This window comes from Sinocyclocheilus rhinocerous, unplaced genomic scaffold, assembly GCF_001515625.1.
Source record: "Sinocyclocheilus rhinocerous isolate Xijiao unplaced genomic scaffold, SAMN03320098_v1.1 scaffold1655, whole genome shotgun sequence".
Taxonomy (NCBI): Eukaryota; Metazoa; Chordata; class Actinopteri; order Cypriniformes; family Cyprinidae; genus Sinocyclocheilus; species Sinocyclocheilus rhinocerous.
In genome coordinates, this window is record NW_015655597.1 from 720,352 (window position 1) to 731,145 (window position 10,794).

General features: G+C 37.3%; 1 protein-coding gene across 1 annotated transcript in view; it reads right to left on the reverse strand.

Moving 5' to 3' along the window:
* The window catches only part of LOC107718732 (T-lymphoma invasion and metastasis-inducing protein 1-like), a 51,146-nt gene that overhangs the window by 11,895 nt on the left and 28,457 nt on the right, over nt 1–10,794 (reverse strand). The window contains exons 10-15 of the mRNA XM_016525939.1: nt 10,388–10,558; nt 8,651–8,755; nt 7,883–7,964; nt 7,708–7,794; nt 5,584–5,796; nt 4,505–4,632 (exon numbers count right to left, since the gene is read on the reverse strand). Coding sequence (XP_016381425.1) covers nt 4,505–4,632; nt 5,584–5,796; nt 7,708–7,794; nt 7,883–7,964; nt 8,651–8,755; nt 10,388–10,558 — 786 coding nt within the window. The remainder of the gene's footprint in view (nt 1–4,504; nt 4,633–5,583; nt 5,797–7,707; nt 7,795–7,882; nt 7,965–8,650; nt 8,756–10,387; nt 10,559–10,794) is intronic.

The window sequence follows — 10,794 nt, forward strand, 5'->3', positions numbered from 1 at the left end:
AAAATAAAAATAAAAAAAAAATTCCGAAAGTAACAAAGATATTCACAACAGACCTACTTTTATTTGAAAACATGCTAAATGATGATCATACCCATTCAGCCAGCACTTTCGGTCACGTGTCCCAACCTGATTTCTCTATTGGGGTAGCTAATATCTCCCTTTTAGCAAAAACAAAAAACCTAGCAGACCCACACTTGACGGGAGCCTTTAATGCCTTGTTAACGCATCTTATCAATGCATAGACTCACAGAAGACAGGAAGAGGAATGTTTCCTTCCATGGAAAGCAATAAAATGCCCTTATCAGGCTCTCAAACTGACTTCACAACTGCACAAATGAAACGGGGCTCAATTTCTTAAAGAAGCTTTCACTTTCAAAACTGTCTGGAACTACATCCATGGTTAACATCTCTGCATTTGAACAAGAGGGTGGCTAACCACACACTGATCCACTCAAGAGTGGAAAAGTCTACAAAAGCATCTTTTTAATTTTATAAATTGAATCGTGCAAAATGTGCAAAGTGCAAGTGAATAAAAAAATTAAAAAAAACAGATGGGCACGAGCAAGCAAGCAAACGTTTCAGCACATTGCTATCTTCAGCGCTGTAGACTTTTCCAGTCTTGAGTGGATCAGTGCGCGGTTAGCCACCCTCGTTCATTTTCAAGTATCCTACTGGCTCTACGCACCTGCAGTACAAGGACCTATTTTTTCCTGTTTGGAGGGCTACAACTTTCTCAAGTTTAACATCCCTGCATTTAAATTTTAAAATTGAATTGTAGAAAATATTTCCACACATTTAACATGCATGCTACTAAAGCTCATGGGCTCAACTATGAAAGTACAGCTCTGCTTAAAGCGGAACAACGTTGGTTTTGCATGCCAAAATTGAAGAACTTTAAAAAAAAATTCTCTCTCCAAAACTCACCTTACACACAAGCTTAACGGCTTTGAAGCACCTCTGAGCATTTACGACCGGAAAAACATGCAAATCCATAAATTTCTCGGGAGATTTCATGGGATGCATGTCGTAACAAGCATAAAGCTATACATCATGTGCATTCTCAAACCAATCACGATTAAAAGAATCCTGTAGTACAAACCCTCTCTTTTCTCTACACACACACACACACACAGAGCTAAGCCAGGCTGATGTGAAAAGTCAATATTTAGACAGTTAACAGCCCAAATCCATGAACATGCATTCGTATTTCTTTTTTCATTCGTATAACTCCAGGGAAGAACTGCTCGGATTGTTGAACTCGCATTGTAAATAAGTCTGGAGACTGGCAGGGGAAGAAGTTTTAGGGTTTAGCAGGATGTTGCACCACCCTCTGAGAGATACACGCAGTCATTATCAAGCCTGGAAAAATAATGAAGTCCTCCTGTCCTTTGTCTTCTAGGTTGTCTACTTCCTCCGGCGGGTTTCTCCATAATTTATCAGCGTTAAGCGATTCAAATCGATGTGCATAATCAAGCAATTAGAATGCAGAACTAATTAAAGAAGAAGTCCCCCTCTCTTTCTCCCTCGTCTCAAAGCAAGGAAAGAAAACATAAGTGACGTCAGATAATAACGATAACCAGCCGTGTGATTAATATGGGAAGACAGAATGAGAAAAAATGAATCTCATAAATTATGCCCAGCTGAATCAGCTTCTCTATGTCTGTCATTGTGTCAAAACCACATATAAATACACATTTCAAGAACAAAAGACAGTTTACAGAACAATAGACAGTACAGTACAGACCGTACAAGAGAAAGCTTTCAGGTGTGCTTTAAAGAACTCAAATACTGAATAGACGAGAGAAAGTGTTTAAATTTTGCAGCGATATGAGAGAACCATGAAAAAAAAAAAATCTAATTCCATTTTCCTTTGTAGGGTTAATGATCTTTTCGGGACTTTAAAGAAGCATTTTTTTTAATGAAAGGATGAGATCACTTCAATAAAACCATTTAAAATGATTCTTGCGAAAGAATATACACAGGCTTTTCTTATTCTTTTTTTTGAGACGGCATAAATGCAATCCAATAACTGGCCTTAAATACTTAATAAATTTGTTTTTAAAATTTATATTTTTAAAATGCCTGTGACAATGTATATTGTGGATCAGCTGATTTAAATCTCACAGTTAGTTATAATTTGTATGCGTTTGATTCACTGAAAGATCCAATTAATTCCTTTGGGAACTGAACTACATTGGTTGTGCTTTATGCTTTTGATTCTGAAAAAAGCTCATAAGAGTCACTCATTCAGGAATTGAGATACACTGATTTCACAGAGGTTTTTGATTCACTTTAAAAGAAACAACTCCGAGTCATTTGTTTTGGAATCGGGATATACTAGTTGAGCTGTGTTTTTGATTAACTGAAAAAAATTAAAAAGGGTTAAAAAAAAAAAAAAAAAAAAAAAAAAAAAAAAAAAAAAAAAAAGAGTCATTATTCAGTAATCAGACTGTACTGGTTGCACTGTATGATTTGATTCACATTTACAGAACCGACTTGGAGTCATTAGTTCGGGATTTGGACAATACTAGTTTCACTTTAAAGAACTTGCTCATTAGAGTGGTTCATTTAGAAATCGGGCATAAATATTGAAATATTGGATGCATTGTATGTTTTTGACTCTCTAAACAGAATTGGCTTACTTGTTCAGGAATCAGACTATTTTAGTACGGTGTTTCTTTCGTATTGGAGTGTGCATGAACTGTTAACGAACTGAGCGAGAAACAGTGCCCCAGTTTGACTGTCCAAAAAGTTCATATGTACTGTATATGGCAGGTTATGTGACTTCACGTCAGTATCACTTACCAGCACAATATTTACGTCCTACCAACTCATTCAGCAACATGACACATGGATGGGACAGAGGGGAACGGGACAAGACAAACATGCACGCTCTGACAGAATGTGGTGTTTTGTGGGTGAATTATTAGTGCTAAACGTGTTTCTGCAACGGATGGTGTGCTGGAGAACAGGCCAGAGAGACTGTGGCCGGCTGGCAGCTTTGGTGTGACAGACAAGGGCACAGAGAGAAAAACAAAACACATAAAGACAAACAAAAAGGGCCAAAAAAGGAGGCTAGACATCAGGTCAGTAAACAGTTCTACAGAGAGCAAACACAGGCTATAGAAGGGAAAAGTGTGGACTGTCATGAAAGAGACAAATCAATCTCGAGACTGACTTTATAACATTTACACCGAGAAAAGACACTTGCGGTGTGGAAGTTGCAACGTGCGTGTTTGTAGTACAAATCCAAACGTCTGAGACCACATTGAAAACCTGGGATTCAAAATACAGTTTAAACCTGGAAATAAACTGAAAGCTTGAAGATTTTGAAAAATGCAAAGAAATGTGATTAAAATAGAGCAAAATAATTAGGAAATATTTAAGGTTATAACTATTCTAGATCACTTACCAAAAAAAATTGGTGAAATGGATCATGTGACTTTGTACAGTCAGATACTCGTCTACTGAAGTACAAGACGCTCTTTGGGTCATTTTCAAATCATGCTGAATCACATGATCAAGTTTTAAAACTTGTGGAGTTCATGCAGCTTGAGTGCTGCTGTCATTTAAAGCAAACATTTCAGCTCAATTTGTTCTGCTGATAAAATAATGTAATGATATTAAACTAAAAAGTTACAAATAAACCCTACAAAAATCTTATTTTTAAATGTAAAAGTGGGTGCAGCCATTTGTAACTAGAATGTGCGAGGCATTTTGACTGTATAAAATCAGTCAGTTATGCTGCCTGATATTGATGAACTGGTATTTGGCATCATATAAATCTTAATTTTTATCGTAATCATAAACACACTGATGTGTAGCTCAAAAAAATAAATATATAAATATAATTTTTTTTTACTGTACTTTGTGATTGTCCTAATCATTTACCAATAGAAGCAATGAATCAATTCTCGAGCATGTACAGAAAACAGCTTACTTCCATGTTGTAAAAAATAGTGAATAGGAGCACATTCACTAGTGGTCTCAGACTTTTGGATCCTTCAGTAAATGCATGAGTGTGTGTTGACAGGTTTTATTGTGTAAGTGGTTACACGGTCATCAATGATCTTGACCTTCATCAAGCGGACTACTGTATGTCATCACTACCCTCTGTGTGAGAGTATGAGTGTGTGTACGTGTGACGAACCGCAAGGCAAGACAACCTGTCTTCCCATCTGCTGCCGTCTCTGAACGCAGCCTTAAAATCAAAGGTCACTTAGATCACATGACACCAAGCTCTTAACCAGCCATCTGATTTCTGTCAGCCTCTGACCCCACGACACCCTTCATCTCAGAAAATAAAGAGTCTATATTTTACCCACCTCAAACATAAGCAGAGGCCACCAGATGTAAGAACAACACTAAAAAAGGCCCAGCTACAAAATAAACTAGGATGTCAAGCTCTGTAAATCAAAACCATAAGCTCAATTCAGCCAGACAGAGTGTTGACAGTTCAAGCAGAGAATTTTTTGATGAATCTTCATAGCAGGTGGTCTCTAACCTTGTGTGCTGAGCCCGTTTCATCCTCCAGGCTGTCAGCGGGGCTCTCAGCCATTAGGTTTACCCTGTCGTCGCCTGTGACATCAGGGCTGTGCAGCACCAGGACAAGACCTTCATCCAGGATGTCCTCTAGAGGGAGCAATGGAGACAGACAGGGACTGGATGAGCTACAGGACTGTACAAGACACGAGCTTCACAAATTACAAATGACTTCCGTTTTAAGAGAAAGATTCCTGAAAAAAGTAACACCGTTTCCACAAAAAATACTAAGCAGCACAACTGTTTTAAAGACTGATAAAAAATAAGATGTTTTGAGCACCAGATCAGCATATTAGAATGATTTCTGAAGGATCATGTGACACTGAAGCAAAGTTATCATCATTAACTTAAAGAAAAACCATAAAAATGTTTATTACTTGAAATAAACATTAACTGAAACTAAATAAAAATAACTATAATATCTAAAGCTACATGAACTGAAACTTAATAAAAATGATAAAAGACATTAAAAAATAATAGAAATGACAAAAGCACACAAGCAATTAGCTAAAACATTAAATTAAAATGAAAACAGGAAATATATTAAAACATTTATTCAAAATATTAACAAAAAACTATAATAGCTAATCAATTATACAAAAATAGCACTGCACTGAAGTCTGGAGTAATGGCTGCTGAAAATTCAGCTTTGCCATGACAGGAATAAATTTCAGTTAAAAATATATATTAAAATATAAAACAATTACTTTAAATTGTAATAATATTTCAAAACACAGTTTTTACTGCATTTTTAATCATAAACCCAGCCTTAATGAACATAAGAGACATCTTTCAAAAATATTAAAAAACATTTTACTGACTCCAAACCTTTGAACTGTAGTGCATCTCTAGCATTACTGCATGTTGATGTAATCAACTTCTAGTACTGATTTTAATGATTTCTGAATCTCAAACTATGAAACAAAATGATTTGAAAGGTGGAGCAATCTCCCTTCTACTAGCAGCACCAAATAAAACTGATAATGACAATAAAATATGCAAATATATGAAAAAAAAGAAGAGAGCGGTGATTAAGTTTACCCTGACTCTGGGAGAAGATGTCAGTGCAGACGTCCTGCACCCCGTCCGATCGGCGGGGAGGCATCTGGCACAGCTGGTGAGGATCGGTAGCGGACAGCGTGCTGACAGTCAGGGTGAGAGAGGGCAAAGAAAACGCAGCCTGCATATCAGCCAGCTCCAACACACTCGCCAGTTTACGGTTCAATTTCAGAATCTCATCACCTGCTCGCAGACCTGAACACACACAATGTTGAACAAAAGCTCAAATCAAGTTTGTAACCCCAAAATGTAATTACATCACTTAAACACACAGTCAACATACAAAAGTTCTTAAGTTTCTCAAGATCTTGTTTTCTTGCAGAAGTACAACTCTTTATGCTGTCAGAGGTTAATTATTAATACATAAAGTAAATTATTTATATAACCACATTAAGAAATTTTTATTTCCTTACTATTCACATGTTTTAAAGTAGATTTGTTGTGTATGTTGTACATGATGAGAACAAAGAAAGAACCTAATCTGCTCCTCCCCCAACCACCTGACTCCCTCTCTTAATTATCAATAAAAGATCAGCTGCTCAATTAGCCTCCAATAGCTCAGTTAACGCTCATTAGGCGGGACTGCCAGTTTAATTGATTACTGATGCCCATGTTCCTGCAGGGACTAAATATTTCTCTCTGTTCCTGAGCTTTTATGAATGCTGTATGGGTTTAAACACATGCATGCACGCACACACTGCCTGAAGTGTGACCCAGTTTTACATGAAGCAAAATGTCAGCTGTAATAAAGGTTTTTTATTGGATGGCTCGGCTCTGCCCCTGGCAATAGAGTGATGATGAATGTTGGGGTGATGTCATCAACTAGCGCCCCCAGTGCTGTGCGTCCAAACTGTCCTGAATTTGAGTATTACCTCCAGCAAATTTTGTCCGTGTGTATTTCACACACTCGTTTCATTCAGTTTGGACAGCACATGGTCTTAATGAGCCAATGCTTTGTTGGGGCATATTCTTCTCCGCCCCAAAAAAATTGCTTCACGAACTGTCCACTTGGGTTTGTATCCATCTGCCTTAATATTCATCCAGACAAGCCTTTTCTTGTACACTGGCACTTTTGCAAGGCCTTCTGGGTAGAATTACTAACAATTTTGAAACAAAACCCTGCTGAAAAAAAGTCTTAAACCAGCCTGGTCTCCCAGACCAGCTGTCCGCACAGCTAAACCAGCTAAAGACCAGTTTGGTCAGGCTGGAAGACCATATTAAACAAGCTAAGACCTGCATAGTCTGACTTAAATGTTTTTTTTTTTTTTGCAGCAGGGAAAGTCTATGCAGATTGTGTACTGTACATTCAAGTTTAATACTCTGGGGTTTAGCACAAATCCCTAACCCTTAGTATGAGCAATACTAATAATAGCGATGCTTATCTTAGCAAGCACCGCTAATTAAAATACTCTGATACTGAACAACTAGACTTACTGGAACAGAGAGAATCTGAAACCGTTCTGAAGGCTGCTCTTAATGAACGCATTCGCTTGGCACAGATATCACTGGCAGTGCGTAATGGTTTTAATTTGCTCCTCTTGGTGATCCTGTGCTCATGTGAAAGCATTTTAAATGATTTTCCTCCAGTCCGGTGGAGATTTGGGTCGGTCCTCGCAGTTGTTCAGACTCCTGCATATTCCCCTGCTAATTTCGCAGCAGTTTTACAGACTACTGCAGGTGAGGCATAAGGTTTTGATTTGGACCTGGAAGAGCTGCCAAATAGAGGCAGTAAAGTAATCTAGGAACTTTTTTGTAAGGCATTTACACACCACCATTTTCAAAATGGCGAAACAGCATTTTGGGGGCTTAAAAAATGAAAACTTTTGAAAACTTTACCGTTATCATCTCTGTGTAAACTACAAGAACGAGAGTGTGGGATTATTTTGACAAGTTGTCGTCTGTACGTGAAACGTCAAAAACACAAAGGAAAAGTTTCCATTTTTAGTACATCGGTGTTGTGTAAAACAATACCCTGAGAAATTAGTTTTTTTCAAAAGTTGCTTGACTTTAAATTATGACAAGCTAAAGTTTCAAAGTATCTTCCCTAACACTGTATATAACTGAGCTGTAGTGAAGAACTGCTATCTGCTGAGTTCCATCACACACCTTTGGCAAATGCCAGACCTCCAGCTTTCACATCAGTGATATGAAGCTGCTGGCCTCCGTCCTCCTCTACTACTGCCACTGAGAAACCTGGAGAAGAGAGAAAGAGCCATGAATAACTGAAAAAAGAAACAAAGAACAGGAAAAAAATCAGATATAAACTGAACAGCATTGTTACCATAGCCTATGGCACAGGACTCATCTCTGTCAAACTGGAGGACTTTGGTTCTCTTGGCACAAATTTCGATTTCTTTGTAGAGCTGAAAAAAGGAAGAGAGAGACTTATATTGATTGCACTCTATGGACGTACAGTTCATTTACAGTATGACTTCAGAAAGAGCTCACATACATCATGGAAAATGTCTTAGTCTGCTGAAATTTATGGCGTATGTATATACGCTAAATAAAAAAAGCTCATTCTCAAGAGAGCCTGAGACAAAACTGGGGCTTTGATCATTTCAGGGAGAGTAAAAGTTAGAGAAAGTCAAGTCTCTACAGAGAGAAAAAGAAAAGATGAGAGGAGACATGGAAAACACAAAGACTCTCTGTCATCTTAGAAGAACGACCATGAAAAAAAAAAACAGCAAAGTAAATTAGCTTTTGAGGTTGTCGTTGCAGAGGTGGTTTTCCCCAGACTCCACACACACACACACACACACACACACACAGCTTAGCATATAGAAGAACTATTCAGAGTACATTATGTAGTACATGCATCTTCTACATAATTCATAAGATGCAGCAGCCTCCTCAACACTGTCGGAGAGTTTAGACTCGCTTTAACCTACATCGCAGTCAGAACTCAAAACTTTTATACTATATGCGGCCCATTGCAGAGCCCGTCACAGTCTAATAAATTCACCCCACACTGCGACTGTGACCGCTAAACGCTCTTAGCTGTCCAGGACATGTGTGGACACTGACAGGCTCTTTTTGTTGGACTCACCAGGTCACAGAGGTCCTCCTCAGGCTTGGGGACGTACAATTGCACTTGATTGTCAATGAGGAACTTCAGCCGTATATAGTGCTGGGAAAGTTCTAGTCTGTGAGCCTGTAAAAAAAAAACATTATATGTATGTACAGTATATTATTGCTCAGAGTTATTATAGTTAACTAAAACCCTAAATAAAAATTTTAGTTACATGAAATAAAATAAACAACTGAAATAAAATATAATATTTTAAAAAATGATGCATTGTGGTTATAGATGCTTTCTTTGCTAAAAGATGCCGGGAAATGAAATGATATTATATTTGATTTAGTACTAAACTCTATAACATACTCTATATGTATTTTTGATTGGCTGACTGTACATTATCCCACTTACAAGAGGGTTACTTCCTAAATAAGTAATAAAAAAGTAATCAAATATTAATTTGAAGTGAATTATAAGTTAAGACATGAAGCTAGTCAGATATACAGTACGGTTTAATAGTCATTATACAAAAATATTTGACTACAGAATGCTGCAGTTGACTAACCAGAATAAAGTATTCCAGAGAGCTGTAAAAAGAAGAGATTAATGAATATGGAAGTCTAAATAAATATCGAGAGACTATTAACATTCAGCAATAAACCTCAGCATTTAATCTGTTGAAGTTACTTACGACCGTCTTAAAATGCTAAGAAAATGTGTCCATGACAAAGGATGTTAACTTTACGTTTGCCAGTGTGTGAATTGGTTAATATTTTATTTCAGGACTTGACAGAAAACCATTTCTGGGATTTAGTGCAGCCACTTTGCAGGATAATGTATTGCAGGATAATTTATTTATAATTCTTTATGCTTCATGCAACGCTGCAGGCTATCTAAAAAGATGCATGTAGATGAATCATAAATATAACAGTGATTGCTCCACTGGCATCCAAATGTGAACAGGACGTGATGTGTGTGTTCTCTACACAAATGCTTGAGGACATATTTACGAGAACTGTGGATAAGAGCATTCTAGAACACCCTGCAGTGATAGCAGCTGAGAACGGACAAGGAAAGAGGCCTAGAGCTACTACAGCAGAATGATAACAGGAAGATAACCACAAGAAGAAATAATCCACTGACACTTTAGTAGTTTGCCTTGAGAAATAGAAAGTTCTAGCACTTTCTCAACAACTCCAACCTTAAAGGATGGGAGGGTGAGTTTCGTGTTTTCAGATGTTAGCCATGGACAAATCATCAGATTACTCTGCTTTTATGATATTGACGTGTGTTTTAGGTGTTAAATATCCTGTTCATTGTTGCTAGTGGGCTGCAAGATGACAGCATAGTGAAACTGGGATCTTGTTTGCTAAAGAAACACATGGCACAGCTGACGTATCTGTTGCTAATGCCTCAGGACAAAAGATGGCACATGCAAGGCGACAAACAACCACCAGTCAATAGGTTTCAGATGACCATTATATCATGGTTCACAAACAAACGTGTAAACTACTTTTTCTGTATTCATATATAATATTACTAATATTGCTATGAATAAACTAAAATAATTTATATTTTTTGGGGGAAACTTGTTGTTCAGTATGAAACTATGAATGGAATTATGTTAGCTGAAAGCAAAATGGACAATATTATTATATTGGACAATGATACCTGCCTCTGGGAACTTCAGTTTGACAGGATTTAAAAAGTCACATGGAAATGTATTTGATTTTAATAGTTTTGTTTGCAAGAACACACGACATTTACCTTGCACAGTGCCTCCAGGGCCTCCATGGTCGTCTCCCCCGGCTGTATGATAGCCAATACAGGCCGATCATCAGGTAAAGAGACCCAGGATGGTGTGAGATAGTCGGGGACCCAAACTTCACTGTCCGTCTTGTGTTGGGTGAGACTTTTCACCAAACCCTCTTGGTTCTTCTGTTAAAAGAAATAAAGAAGCAAGCTATTTAGGAAGGTGTTTAATGTCAGCATGAAATGGTATTCACAATGCATTTAACTTACTGTATGTAATGCAATGTATTTCTGAGCAAAAATGTTTTGTGATGTACTGCTATGCAAACTATACCAAGACCAATAATTATTTTTAAATAAATATAAAAAACAACATTAGATATCAGTAAGTATTATATATATATATATATATATATATATAT